We start from the raw sequence: 15594 nt of genomic DNA, 5'->3' as shown, positions 1-15594 counted from the left end.
ATATTCTAATGGGAAATCACATTTCTTAGGATATAGTTAGGGCTGTGGCGGTCATGAAATGTTCTCAGCCGATGGTGATTGTCATGCAAATCACAGTAGGTCTCACAGTATTTGACCTTTATTTAACATAAACAGGTTTAGCATCTCCGGATTCCACACTTAGCGGACCTTTGGAACATCTACAGTTTTAAGAAGTCTAATAAATCCATTTTATATGTCATGAACCCTGCGTCCTGAGTCTGTTCCTGCCTGTGTTGCCGTTTTTCTGCTCTGAATCTCCTGTTTCCTGAAGGTTACTGAACGCACCCTGTCCGGTTGCCGGGCAATGTTGCTAGGCGGGTGATCTCTCGATTACCCACAACTGCTTCTCATCAGCTTCGGCACACCTGGTCCTGATCATCACCCCTTCATAAGCTCTGACCTGACATCCATTCCCTGCCGGATCGTTAGCCATGAACAGTATGTTTTGTCAGCGTATCAGCCTCTGAGTTACTAGCGTTAGTTTTGTTGTTTTGCACCTTGTTGGCCTGCCGTGTACTTACCTCAGTTTTTTTCTGTCTACAGTCATTCTCCCGGGACCTTCACCCAACCCCTGCCTGGTGGTCGGCGGCTCCCGTGCCATCATTGGATCTGCCACTTCCCCTCCACCAACTCATCTCCGCCGCCCGCTCCGTCTCCTGGATTACTCTGCATCTTTTTTTGAATCTGTTAATAAATACTCACCTTCGTTCAACTCACCTCGTCCTGGTCTGCTTCTGGGTTTTGTCGTAGTGAACCGTGACAGAACGATCCGGCCAGAAATGAACCCAGCGGACCTGGATTCCGTTCGCCATGCCATTACCCATCAGGAAAAGATGTTGGGACAACACAGCACGGCGCTACAGGAGATAGCGTTGTCGGTTCGGAACTTTTCTAACAGTCTGACGAAGATCCAGGCTCAGCTCAGTTTGCCGGTGGAGAATCCACCACCGGTTTCACCCCTCTCGCCTGCAGCTTCTGGAGCTGTGCCCTTCCGTGAGCCCAAGGTTCCAACGCCTGATAAGTATGAAGGGGATTTGGGAAGATGCCGTTCCTTTCTTATGCAGTGTGGATTAGTGTTCGATCTACAGCCCCACTCTTACGCCACAGACAAGGCTAAGATAGCCTTTGTTATTGAATTGCTGCGTGGTAGAGCCCTGGAGTGGGCTTCAGCCGTATGGGAACGACAGGACACCTGCATGGCGTCATACCAGGAGTTCACGGTAGAGATGAGGAAGCTGTTTGACCATCCAGTCCGAGGTAAGGACGTAGCTAAGCACCTGTTTTCTCTTCGCCAAGGAGCTCGCAGAGTTGCCAACTTCGTAATCGAATTCAGGACATTGGCTGTGGAGAGTGGGTGGAATGAAGAGTCATTGCAAGCGGCCTTTTATCAGGGGTTGTCGGAGCAACTCAAGGATGAGTTGATCTCCTATCCGGAGCCTAGTGACCTGGACAGTTTGGTAGCTTTGTCTATTCGGGTGGATAACAGAGTTCGAGAGAGAAGGAGGGAGAAGCAATGGGGCCCGTCCAATCAATCAGCTTCTCGGTTCTCAGTCGGGTCAGGAGGTGGACCAGAACGCGTCGATCATTGTCCACCACACGGGATTAGTGGAGAGGTCCTGCCTCCAGATTCTGAACCCATGCAAGTGGGGCGGCACGGGTTAACCAAGGAGGAGCGCCAACATAGACGTGAGACCAACCGCTGCCTCTACTGTGGGAGTTCGGGACATTACATCTCCACTTGTTACCAGCGGCCGTCAAACTTCCCGGCTCGCTAAGTTTGGGAGGACTTTTAGCGAGCCGGTTTCAACCTCTCAATACCCCTGTCAGACCCCGTTTCCCGGCTACCCTCATGAACAGGAATCAGAGTTTAGCGATTAACGCTTTCGTCAATTCAGGTGCCGATGGCAGCTTTATTGATACCGACGTGGTGGAACAGTTGGGGCTTCCCAAGGAGCGATTACCGGAAGCCATTGAAGCTACCACTCTGAACGGCAGTAGCCTGGCACGTATCACGATGAGGACTGAACCGGTTAAGATGCTGTTGTCAGGGAATCATTCGGAGGTTATCTCATTCTTCATTCTGCCTTCTCCCCATGTTCCTCTGGTCCTTGGTTACCCCTGGCTGAAAGAACACAATCCCACGTTCGATTGGGTGACTGGCAAGGTAACTAGTTGGAGCATTGATTGTCATGCTAACTGCCTCAAGACTGCCTGTTCCCATTCTGTTCCCAGTCAGGTCATTGAGGCTAACCCCCCAGATTTGTCCCTGGTTCCCGAAACATATCACGATTTGGGGGAAGTGTTCAGTAAGCAGAGGGCTCTGTCACTCCCTCCCCACCGACCTTATGATTGTGGCATAAACCTGTTCCCTGGAGCTGCCTATCCCAAGGGACGGTTATACAGCATCTCCCGACCTGAACGTGAGGCTTTGGAGACCTACATAAAGGAGTCCCTAGCTGCTGGTCTCATTCGTCCCTCGTCATCACCCCTGGGGGCAGGATTCTTCTTTGTGAGTAAAAAGGATGGCTCTCTTCGACCTTGTATTGATTATCGGGGGTTGAATGATATCACGGTCAAGAACAAGTATCCCCTGCCCTTGATGAGCTCTGCTTTCGACTCCTTACAGGGTGCTACTGTGTTCACCAAGCTGGACCTACGCAATGCGTATCATCTGGTCCGGATCAGAGAGGGGGACGAGTGGTTGACTGGTTTCAATACACCGATGGGTCATTTCGAGTATCAGGTGATGCCGTTTGGACTGACCAATGCCCCAGCAGTGTTCCAGAGTATGGTGAATGACGTCCTGAGAGATATGATCGGTCTTTTTGTGTTCGTTTACCTGGATGACATTCTTATCTTCTCTAAGGAGCTTTCCAGCCACGTCCAGCATGTCAAGCAGGTTCTGCAGCGATTGTTGGAGAATCGCCTGTTTGTGAAGGCCGAGAAGTGTGAATTTCACGCCCACACTACATCCTTCCTCGGGTACATCATCTCCAGGGGAGAGATTAGGATGGACCAAGAGAAGGTTAGGGCGGTTCTGGATTGGGCCCAGCCCGGTACGAGATTGCAGCTCCAGAGGTTTCTGGGGTTTGCGAATTTCTATCGTAGATTTATCCGTGATTACAGCCGTGTGGCCGCTCCTTTAACTGCCCTGACTTCTAGTACCAGAACCTTCAGTTGGAATCCTGAGGCGGACCGAGCAATTCTGGATTTGAAGAGGCGATTCACCAACGCTCCGATTCTCTCTCAACCTGACACTGCCCGTCAGTTTGTCGATGAAGTGGATGCGTCTGATGTGGGGGTTGGCGCCATCCTGTCCCAGCGATGCTCCACTGACGGTAAACTCCATCCCTGCGCCTACTACTCTCGTCGTCTTTCGTCTGCGGAGAGGAACTACGATGTGGGTAACCGGGAGCTCCTCGTGGTGAAACTTGCCTTGGAGGAGTGGCGCCACTGGTTGGAGGGGGCGGAGCAACCGTTTGTTGTCTGGACTGACCACAAGAATCTTGCTTACGTGCAATCGGCTAAACGTCTCAACTCCCGTCAGGCCAGGTGGTCGTTGTTTTTTGGACGCTTTAATTTTTCCTTGACGTTCCGACCGGGGTCTAAGAACGGCAAGGCGGACGCCTTGTCCCGGATGTTCTCCAAGACGGAGGAGAGTGGGGCCAAGACTGAGACGATTCTTCCCCGGAACCTTGTCGTGGGAGCCGTTATGTGGAGGATTGAGGAGGAGGTTATGGCGGCCCTTCGGACGCAGCCCGGCCCCGGTAACGGTCCACCCGGTTGGTTGTTTGTGCCTGAGTCGGTCCGTTCGGCTGTCCTCCAATGGTCCCATGCCAGCAAGATGGCTTGTCACCCTGGCGTGGCTCGGACGATGGCGCTTCTATGCAGACGATTTTGGTGGCCTGCCATGGGAGAGGATACTCGGAGGTTTGTTGCTGCCTGTCCAGTTTGTGCGCAGAACAAGAGTGCCAATCGGCCCAGCTCTGGACTTCTTCACCCCCTACCGATCCCCCGGCGACCATGGTCGCATCTGGCCCTGGACTTTGTCACTGGGTTGCCCTCTTCTGAGGGGAACACGGTCATTCTGACTATTGTGGACAGATTCAGCAAGTTCACCCACTTTGTGCCCATCTCCAAGCTTCCCTCTGCCTCTGAGACGTCCAAGATCCTGGTTAGGGAGGTTTTCAGGGTCCACGGATTGCCCAGTGACATAGTTTCCGACCGTGGCCCTCAGTTCACCTCTGCTGTCTGGAAATCCTTCTGTTTGGCCATTGGAGCTACAGTCAGTCTCACATCTGGATTTCACCCCTAATCTAATGGACAGGCGGAGAGAGCCAACCAGAAGATGGAATCCACGCTGCGCTGCCTTGTTTCCTCCAACCCCACCTCTTGGGTCTCTCAGTTGCCTTGGGTTGAGTATGCCCACAATACTCTCCCTACTTCTGCCACTGGGATGTCTCCCTTCCAGTGCCTATACGGCTACCAACCCCCCTTGTTTCCTTCTCAGCAGAAGGATCTCTCGGTTCCCTCTGTCCAGGCCCACATTCGTCATTGCCACCGGACCTGGCATCGGGCCAGAAAGGCCCTCCTTAGAGTTTCTGACCGGTATCAGCTCCAGGCGAATCGTCGCCGTATTCCAGCCCCCGCTTATGCCATCGGAGATAGGGTCTGGTTGGCTACACGGGACCTTCCTCTGCGGACTGAGTCAAGGAAACTGTCGCCGAGGTTCATTGGTCCGTTTGTGGTGGAGAGAGTGATTGATCCTGTTGTGGTTCGACTCAAGTTGCCTAGTACGCTCAGAGTCCATCCCACCTTCCATGTCTCCTGCCTCAAGCCTGTTCTCCTCAGCCCTCTGTTGCCCCCTCCGCCTCCTCCTCCTCCTCCTCGGATGATCGGAGGAGGTCCTGTCTACACGGTGCGCCGCATCATGGATTCCAGACGGCGGGGCCGGAGTTTCCAGTATCTCGTGGACTGGGAGGGGTATGGTCCTGAGGAGAGGAGTTGGATTCCTCGGCGTCAGATCCTTGATGCTGACCTCCTTCGTGACTTCTACCGCCTCCATCCTGGCGCTCTGGGTAGTCCGCCCGGTGGCGTTCGTCGGAGGGGGGGTACTGTCATGAACCCTGCGTCCTGAGTCTGTTCCTGCCTGTGTTGCCGTTTTTCTGCTCTGAATCTCCTGTTTCCTGAAGGTTACTGAACGCACCCTGTCCAGTTGCCGGGCGACGTTGCTAGGCGGGTGATCTCTCGATTACCCGCAACTGCTTCTCATCAGCTTCGGCACACCTGGTTCTGATCATTACCCCTTCATAAGCTCTGACCTGACATCCATTCCCTGCCGGATCGTTAGCCATGAACAGTATGTTTTGTCAGCGTATCAGCCTCTGAGTTACTAGCATTAGTTTTGTTGTTTTGCACCTTGTTGGCCTGCCGTGTACTTACCTCCGTTTTTTTCTGTCTACAATCATTCTCCCGGGACCTTCACCCAACCCCTGCCTGGTGGTCGGCGGCTGCCGTGCCATCATTGGATCTGCCACTTCACCTCCACCAACTCATCTCCGCCGCCCGCTCCGTCTCCTGGATTACTCTGCATCTTTTTTTGAATCTGTTAATAAATACTCACCTTCGTTCAACTCACCTCGTCCTGGTCTGCTTCTGGGTTCTGTCGTAGTGAACCGTGACATTATATAGCCTACACTATCACAATAAATCCAATAATTATTTTAGGCAGGTCTAAAGAAACATTATGATATGAAGAAAATGTAGCCAATTTCAGAAGAACAGAATAGCATATTCTCAGCCATCCATATTGTCACGGACCCCCCCCGGTACTGCTGCTAATTCCGTTTACCAGTTCCGGAGGTCTACGTCACCGGCCTTCTAGGCGTCACTGACATGGATCATTACCACCAACCCCGGACTGTCTTGTCTCATTACGCACACCTGGTTCCCATTCCCACTGATTAGTATGTGTATATGTGCCCTCTGTTCCCCATTGTCCTTGTCGATTATTGTCCCATGTCCGTTGGTCTCGTGAGTACCTGGTATTGTGCTCTTGGTATTATGGGTCTCGTCCCGTGTATGTATTTAGAGGTTTACACCTCACTCTTTTGTTTGGGTTACAGCCCTGTGTTATATATATATATATATATATATATATATATATATACAGTGAGGGAAAAAAGTATTTGATCCCCTGCTGATTTTGTACGTTTGCCCACTGACAAAGAAATGATCCGTCTATAATTTTAATGATAGGTTTATTTGAACAGTGAGAGACAGAATAACAAAAAATTAAAATAAATAAACGCATGTCAAAAATGTTATAAATGTATTTTCATTTTAATGAGGGAAATAAGTATTTGACCCCTCTGCAAAACATGACTTATTACTTGGTGGCAAAACCCTTGTTGGCAATCACAGAGGTCAGACGTTTCTTGTAGTTGGCCACCAGGTTTGCACACATCTCAGGAGGGATTTTGTCCCACTCCTCTTTGCAGATCTTCTCCAAGTCATTAAGGTTTCGAGCCTGACGTTTGTCAACTCGAACCTTTAGCTCCCTCCACAGATTTTCTATGGGATTAAGGTCTGGAGACTGGCTAGGCCACTCCAGGACCTTAATGTGCTTCTTCTTGAGCCACTCCTTTGTTGCCTTGGCTGTGTGTTTTGGGTCATTGTCATGCTGGAATACCCATCCATGACCCATTTTCAATGCCCTGGCTGAGGGAAGGAGGTTCTCACCCAAGATTTGACGGTACATGGCCCCGTCCATCGTCCCTTTGATGCTGTGAAGTTGTCTTGTCCCCTTAGCAGAAAAACACCCCCAAAGCATAATGTTTCCACCTCCATGTTTGACGGTGGGGATGGTGTTCTTGGGGTCATAGGCAGCATTCCTCCTCCTCCAAACACGGCGAGTTGAGTTGATGCCAAAGAGCTCCATTTTGGTCTCATCTGACCACAACACTTTCACCCAGTTCTCCTCTGAATCATTCAGATGTTCATTAGCAAACTTCAGACGGGCATGTATATGTGCTTTCTTGAGCAGGGGGACCTTGCGGGCGCTGCAGGATTTCAGTCCTTCACGGCGTAGTGTGTTATCAATTGTTTTCTTGGTGACTATGGTCCCAGCTGCCTTGAGATCATTGACAAGATCCTCCCGTGTAGTTCTGGGCTGATTCCTCACCGTTCTCATGATCATTGCAACTCCACGAGGTGAGATCTTGCATGGAGCCCCAGGCCGAGGGAGATTGACAGTTATTTTGTGTTTCTTCCATTTGCGAATAATTGCACCAACTGTTGTCACCTTCTCACCAAGCTGCTTGGCGATGGTCTTGTAGCCCATTCCAGCCTTGTGTAGGTCTACAATCTTGTCCCTGACATCCTTGGAGAGCTCTTTGGTCTTGGCCATGGTGGAGAGTTTGGAATCTGATTGATTGATTGCTTCTGTGGACAGGTGTCTTTTAAACAGGTAACAAGCTGAGTTTAGGAGCACTCCCTTTAAGAGTGTGCTCCTAATCTCAGCTCGTTACCTGTATAAAAGACACCTGGGAGCCAGAAATCTTTCTGATTGAGAGGGGGTCAAATACTTATTTCCCTCCTTAAAATGCAAATCAATTTATAACATTTTTGACATGCGTTTTTCTGGATTTTTTTGTTGTTATTCTGTCTCTCACTGTTCAAATAAACCTACCATTAAAATTATAGACTGATAATTTCTTTGTCAGTGGGCAAACGTACAAAATCAGTAGGGGATCAAATACTTTTTTCCCTCACTGTACACAACGTGACACATATGTTAGGCCCTGATCTGGCTATGCCATATGGCTGTAGGCTACACTAGTTCATTTAGTAGGCGAGATTGCTTATAATTCCTGTGGCATTCTTTTATGGTAAGAACAATACAATTGAACATAGCTGAATAACATAGAAAGGATATTTTCTCCAAACGATTTCCGAGGGAGTGCGCACATGCGGTTATTCTGTGTTGAGTGTTTAACAAAGAAACAGGTCCTCCTATATGCTTCATTTAGAGTTATTTATGAAGATTTAGTTGTGATACAAAAGTTAGGCTATGTGTATTGATTTCTAATATATTCTAAGGCTGCATGATGCAACTCTAATTAAAAAAGTTGCATGAAAGGCAAGCTGCACAGACTTCATCAGTCTCTCATTCACAATTTGGCAAGCACTTGATAATATTCTCACCCATGAGAATATTCTCAATTTATTCTCTGGTATTTACACCACCATTCAAAAGTTTGGGGTCACTTAGACATTTCCTTGTTTTCCATGAAAACATACATGAAATGAGTTTGAATAGGAAATATTGCAAAATGCATAGGAAATGTAGTCATTGACAAGGTTAGAAATAATGATTTTTAATTGAAATAATAATTGTGTCCTTCAAACTTTTATTTCGTCAAATAATCCTCCATTTGCAGCAATTACAGCCTTGCAGACCTTTGGCATTCTAGTTGTCAATTTGTTCAGGTAATCTGAAGAGATTTCACCCCATGCTTCCTGAAGCACCTCCCACAAGTTGGATTGGCTTGATGGGCACTTCTTACGTACCATACGGTCAAGCTGCTCCCACAACAGCTCATTAGGGTTGAGATCTGGTGACTGTGCTGGCCACTCCATTATAGACAGAATACCAGCTGACTGCTTCTTCCCTAAATAGATCTTGCATAGTTTGGAGCTGTGCTTTGGGTCATTGTCCTGTTGTAGGAGGAAATTGGCTCCAATCAAGCGCCGTCCACAGGGTATGGCATGGCATTGCAAAATGGAGTGATAGCCTTCCTTCTTCAAGATCCCTTTTACCCTGTACAACTCTCCCACTTTACCACCACGAAAGCACCCCCAGACCATCACATTGCCTCCACCATGCTTGACAGATGGCATCAAGCACTCCTCCAGCATCTTTTCATTTGGTCTGCGTCTCACAAACGTTCTTCTAAAGTGATCCGAACACCTCAAACTTCAATTTGTCTGTCCATAACACTTTTTTCCAATCTTCCTCTGTCCAGTGTCTGTGTTCTTTTACCATCTTAATATTTTATTTTTATTAGCCAGTCTGAGATATGGCTTTTTCTTTGCAACTCTGCCTAGGTCAGCATCCCGGAGTCGCCTCTTTACTGTTGACATTGAGACTGGTGTTTTGCGGGTACTGTTTAATGAAGCTGCCAGTTAAGGACCTGTGAGACGCCTGCTTCTCAAACCAGACACTCTAATGTATTTGTCCTCTTGCACAGTTGTGCACCGGGGCCTCCCACTCCTCTTTCTATTCTGGTTAGAGCCAGTTTGCGCTGTTCTGTGAAGGAAGTAGTACACAGAGTTGTACGAGATCTTCAGTTTCTTGGCAATTTCTTGCATGGAATAGCCTTCACTTCTCAGAACACAAATAGACTGACGAGTTTCAGAAGAAAGTTATTTGTTTCTGGCCATTTTGAGCCTGTAATCAAACCCACAATTGCTGATGCTCCAGATACTCAACTAGTCTCAAGAAGGCCAGTTTTATTGCTTCTTTAATCAGCACAACAGTTTTCAGCTGCGCTAACATAATTTCAAAAGGGTTTTCTAATGATCAATTAGCCTTTTAAAATGATAAACTTGGATTAGCAAACACAACGTGCCATTGGAACACAGGACTGATGGTTGCTGATAATGGGCCTCTGTACGCCTATGTAGATATTCCATTAAAAATCAGCCATTTCCAGCTACAATAGCCATTTAAAACATTAACAATGTCTACACTGTATTTCTGATCAATTTGATCTTATTTTAATGGACAAAAAAATTGCTTTTCTTTCGAAAACAAGGACATGTCTAAGTGACCCCAAACTTTTGAATGGTAGTGTACGTATAGCCTACTAATATATGTGTGGAATGTTTTTTTATTTAGAATAACCCACAAAATAACAGACGTCATCAGTAGCCTGCACTTGAATAGCGAATGGAGGTTACGTGCGGTTACGTTTTTAATATGCCAGGTAGGCTACACCATTCGTAAAGCAGATTAATGTGCATCATTAGTTCAAGAATTTAGCAATAAATATAGCTGCACGAGAAAGCTGGGATATTGTCCAGTCAAAACTCTGTTTTCACACGCAATTGCGCAATGACTGGGCTTATAAGAACACGTTTTACTAGGCTCTGTAGGCTATGGGCTCTGGGCTCTCCTAAACATATAGGCCTATGGGCTCTGGGCTCTCCAAAACATATAGGCCTATGGGCTATTGGCTCTCCAAAACATATAGGCCAATGGGTTAGGCTACATGATACATGTGACTGATTTGAAAAAGTGCATATGCTGTTTCTTGCCTTTTAGACTGCACACGCTGGGCATCATTCACAAGTGATAATATTCTCACCCATCAGACTATTCTCAATTTAATTATTGTTTTTGCATATACTAAATAATATATGTGTGAAATTAGTTTTGATTTAGAATGGGCCATTATCATGCACCTGTCGGAACAGGGGCAGGGGAAAAAAAGACGTAATCCGTATGCACTTCAATAGCAACTGGAGGACGCTGTTCCCAAGGTTCATTTTCATGCCAGCCAGGTAGGCTACTCTGGTTGTAAAGCAATGTGCTTATTTTAGGAATGTTGAGAAATAAATATAGTAGGCCTAGAAATATGATTGGATCCTCCTCTTTTTAATAGAGGCCATCAAAACTCTGTTTTCTCACACAATAGCATAGCCTATATAAATGTTGTACAACATGGGCTTATAGGAACACTTATTTCTTTCCATGCATCAACCAGCTATGAGGAGCTGGTTCTCACTGCGCAACAGGTGATCCTATTCCGCTCAAATTATGAGTGGCAGGGCTCTCATTAAGTGTTTTGATTTGATTTTTGATTGCATTTGCATTGATGTCAGAGTGATTCGAGGGACAATAGAGTGCAGAGTACCGGCCTCACAGGAGGTTGGTGGCACCTTAATTGGGGAGGACAGGCTCGTGGTAATGGCTGGAGCGGAATCGGTGGAATTGTACCAAATATAGCAAACACATGGTTTCCATGTGTTTGATGCCATGCCATTTGCACCGTTCCGGGCATTATTATGAGCCATCCTCCCCTCAGCAGCTTCTGCTGTTTGGTAGGCTACTAATGACCATCAGCAGCATTAGATCGCAGTTACCGTGACTCAACGGTCACATGGAATTTGACTCGGAATTTGACTCGTGTGTGGCAGTAATATGGTCACTGTAAAAGCCCTAGATATAGTAATTTTTTTAGGATATAGAAAATCTAATTTCTCTGTGTACAGTTTAGTCATGTAGCCTTGTCATAGGCATACACATCAATCTTCTTCACTCACCGTCAAACTTTGTCTTGAGAATATACTCCCTGTAGAACCTCCTGCCGTTGCCTGGCTTCAGCGCGTCACAGACCTTGGTGGTGGAGTTGGGGCAGAGTGTCTGCCTCATGTTGTGCAGGGCATGAGCCATGGCATAGACAGCATTCACCACAAACATGATCTTAGACTCCGGCTCGAACAGGCCATCGCGCAGAGAGTGCTTCCCACAGCCCAGGTCATGGAGGTTACACTGGAAACGATTCTCCCAGAACTCCCTGAACCAGGGGTTACGTGTGTTGTTGTAGGGGTTCAGTCCTGTAAAGTACTCAGCAAACTGAAGGATGGGGTAGGAGGCCAGCTCGATGGTGAAGGCCCCGTCTGCCACAGCCTCGCTGCCTCTCACCACGCTATCCTGTCTCCCCCAGCCATCGCTGGCCACCCAGATGAAGGACACGTTCATGCGGTTGGCGGCTACCAGCAGCTCCCGAGCATCCTCGCTGCGCGTGAAGAGGATGACCACGTTGGCGTTGGACTTCTGCTGCAGCGAGCGGATCACCTGGTCGTAGCTGTAGCGGCTCATCGAGCGGCTGACCTTGGCTGAGGTGGCGATGCAGATCTGGCTGGCGCGGGCCTCCTGCTGGAAGGCATCGATACCCGTCTCGCCGTAGTCACCCTCCGATGCCACGGTGGACACGTAGGTCCAATTGAAGTAGCGCAGGATCTCTGCCATGGCCTTGGCCTGATAGAAGTCAGGGGGCACCGTGCGGGCAAAGTAGTCGTAGCGGCTCTTGTCGCTGAGCTTGGCGCTGGTGGAGGCGTAGCTGATCTGCGGAATCTGGAAAAGACGAAGGAGGTTGGCCACCTTGAGAGAGAGAGAGAGAGAGAGAGAGAGTGGTACCATGAGAGAATGATCAAGATTTGAACAATACTGTAGGTCTTTACAGTACCTAGACTTTACACCAGGGTTCCCCAACTGGTGGCCCACAGGCCGAATTTGGCCCGTGGGTGGTTTTATTTGGCCCCCCAAGTTCTCGGAGCAAAACAAGTAAATTGTTCTTTTTTGTTTTTGTTGGACATAAAATACTGTAAAAACACCACTAAATCAGAGGTCAATTTGCAGTCCACAAATTATTTGTAATTATGTTCCGGCCCCTCGACCATCCGCTCAAGAAAAAAATCGGCCCACGGCTGAATCTAGTTGATGATCCCTGCTTTACACCCTCATAATAGAGTACTGGTAAAGTTTAGTACCATAACTGTTATACATGTAATACAATTCACTGAATGAATTATTGGGAGTTCTGATATTTTATTAAATCAAAATAGATATTGCTTGTGGGTCATTTCTTTATAACTCATAATTTCATAAGTTGATGAAATGAGCCATATCAGATGCAGAATACTGTAGTCTCACTAGCAGTTTGGCCAACAGGGACAATCAGTCTCACTCCAATCTGCAGCCTCTCATCTCCCTCTGAGTCCCAGCAGTGTTTTTCTCAAATCTCCTTTCTGCTGATTGTCTGACAACATCCTGGGGTTGCCACGGGCTCCAGGGATGCCCACATAGCCTACTACCCAGATGTGTCATATCTGATCTACCACACTGTCAACAACATCAACCAATAAAGCCATGCAATATCAGATGATTCATTGGCTTGATATGGAAACACACAATATGAACTACATTTAGATATAGATTCTTTATAGATTCCATTTCACTATAAAGAAATACACTGAAAAAGACAGACACAGAGCGGGTGGAAAATATCCCAAAATTAAAGAATCCTAAAACGTTTATTTTTCCCTGGCTGTAATAGGTTTTGTCAGTGGCATTACATGGTGCAGGAAAAGCTGCTCACTGACTTTACCATGAGGTATTTCTCTGGAAGCCTAAGGGGATGCCATACCACATGTATTCTCTTTTAATTCAGTGTCTCACAGCCCCACTCTCATAGTATATCATCTTGAATTCCAGCAAACCTTTCCTTTAAAGAAATTTGATAGCACATAATTAATTACGTAGGCATTCAAGACTTTGTTTGACATTTAATTTGTGCAATTTTAATATACAAGTCTAGAATAAGAAAATAGATTTACATTTAAGTTATTTAGCAGACGCTCTTATCCAGAGCGACTTACAGTTAGTGAGTGCATACATTTTCATACTGGCTCCCCGTGGGAAACGAACCCACAACCCTGGCGTTGCAAGCGCCATGCTCTCCCAACTGAGCTACAGGGGACTATTGATGCGTAGGTATTCTGAAATTATGTTGAAATAGTATGCATGGCCATATATAGAACATCAGGGTTATTTGACCAAGACCTCTATGAAATATCTAATTCATTCTGTATATCATAATAATTAAGGATCATTTAAAAATTTTGCTAGTTGAAAATGTAGCGTAACTGAAGCCAAACATTGGGAGATGTCAGGAGAAATCTGTTGTGATGTGCCTGGATGAGTCTTAATCACAGGAATCTTTTTTACGTTCTCATTTTGCAGACGCTCTTATCCAGAGCGAATTACAGGAACAATTAGGGTTAAGTGCCTTGCTCAAGGGCACATCGGCATATGTTTTACCTAGTCGGCTCTGAGATTCAACCCAGCAACCTTTGGGTTACTGGCCCAACGCTTAACCGCTAGGGTACCTGCCACCCTTATTATTCTCTGAGATTAGAGGGATGAATACCAGATGAGCCAGAGTTAGTGATTTCCTAACTGAGATATTTATTACAATTAATTAGATAATATTATACAATACATTCTGTGATAGCAAAATCAGAAGCAGCTGGAATTGAACCCAGCACCTTGATCGTCCAGATTAGTCATCCATCTAGACTCTAAACCTCAGAATGTCATATATGGTGACATGTATTGTCACAGTATGTGTCACAGGACATATTGCTACACTATTACAGTAAAATGTAACTAAAATATCCTGTTCTTTATACAAGAGAAGGTGGCAGTGAAATCATATTCAAAATGGTTATTACGTTTTATGCATGTTGCCATAGAAACAGTTAAAAACATATGAGCAGTTGTCTGTTTAATATTTGAAAAGTGTGTGTCCCTGGAGGCTTCCTGCCTGGCTGACTAGAGATTCCCTGACTGGGAGCTCTAGTTATTATTGCCATGAAACATTCTCCAAAAACCTCTCCTTCCCTAACCCACCTCGACTGGCTTTTTAAACACATGTTCAGACAGCTAGCAGCAGCCTGTTTTTTCTCCTAGGAGAATAACTTAAGTGGCAACTGACACAAGATTCAGAAAGTACAAAATCTAAGTCTAACTTTAATCTAAAAATAGAACTTCCTAGATTAGCACTACCAACAACCTTTACCCACTGGGCACAGACGTCAATTCAATGTCTATTACAAGTTGGTTCAATGTAATTTCATTGAAATGACGTGGAAACAACATTGATTCAACCAGGGTGTGCCTAGTGGGTAGTTTGCTCAACTGTAATGCAACAATGATTTTAATTGGGATGCATTCAGCCCTGAAATATTTTTTTATTTTTTTTATTATTTTTTTTAATTTATTGTTTATTTTTTATTTATTTTTTTATTTATTTTTTTAGTCATTTAGCAGACGCTCTTATCCAGAGCGACTTACAGTTAGTGAATACATGTTTTTTTTTTTTATTTTTTTTTTTGTTAATAATTTTTTTATACTGGCCCCCCGTGGGAATCGAACCCACAACCCTGGCGTTGCAAACGCCATGCTCTATCAACTGAGCTACATCCCTGCCGGCCATTCCCTCCCCTACCCTGGACGACGCTGGGCCAATTGTGCGCCGCCCATGAGTCTCCCGGTCGCGGCCGGCTGCGACAGAGCCTGGATTCGAAGCAGGATCTCTAGTGGCACAGTTAGCATTGCGATGCGGCGCCTTAGACCACTGCGCCACTCAGGAGACCATAATTGACAAGCACTGGCCTGTATTCATGGGTGCCAAGGGATTCCCCAAAAAATTGACCAAGAAAAAAAGAAAAAGACATATAAAATAATGTATCTTTCGTCTCTCTGTGTTTTCATAATTTTCCTTCAATTCGCAAGAGGCTGAATGTATCTCACTGGAGAAAGCCTCCGAGCGAGCGAAACAGCGCCCCTCTGTATGTGTAGGCCGTCTATCTGATGCTGTCAGGTCCAAAAGAGTATGACATTGTTGCCGCCCGTAGCATTGAATGCAAGGGAAGCAAGCATTTGGCCTCCCTTGATAACAAAATATAAATAATAATAGCCAATCAGCGTTGATCTAAACTGAG

The 15594-nt window shown here is 46.4% G+C and overlaps 1 protein-coding gene across 1 annotated transcript in view; it reads right to left on the bottom strand.

Annotated features, from left to right (window-relative positions):
* Nucleotides 1-15594, bottom strand: part of LOC311138935 (metabotropic glutamate receptor 2-like) — a gene marked incomplete at both ends in the record, with an annotated part of 50755 nt that overhangs the window by 13490 nt on the left and 21671 nt on the right. Inside the window, one exon of the mRNA XM_084173749.1 lies at nt 11350-12190. Coding sequence (XP_084029875.1) covers nt 11350-12190 — 841 coding nt within the window. The remainder of the gene's footprint in view (nt 1-11349; nt 12191-15594) is intronic.

Source organism: Coregonus lavaretus (genome assembly GCF_964263955.1).
Source record: "Coregonus lavaretus genome assembly, chromosome: 12".
NCBI lineage: Eukaryota > Metazoa > Chordata > Actinopteri > Salmoniformes > Salmonidae > Coregonus > Coregonus lavaretus.
This window is presented reverse-complemented; position numbering and strand designations above follow the sequence as displayed.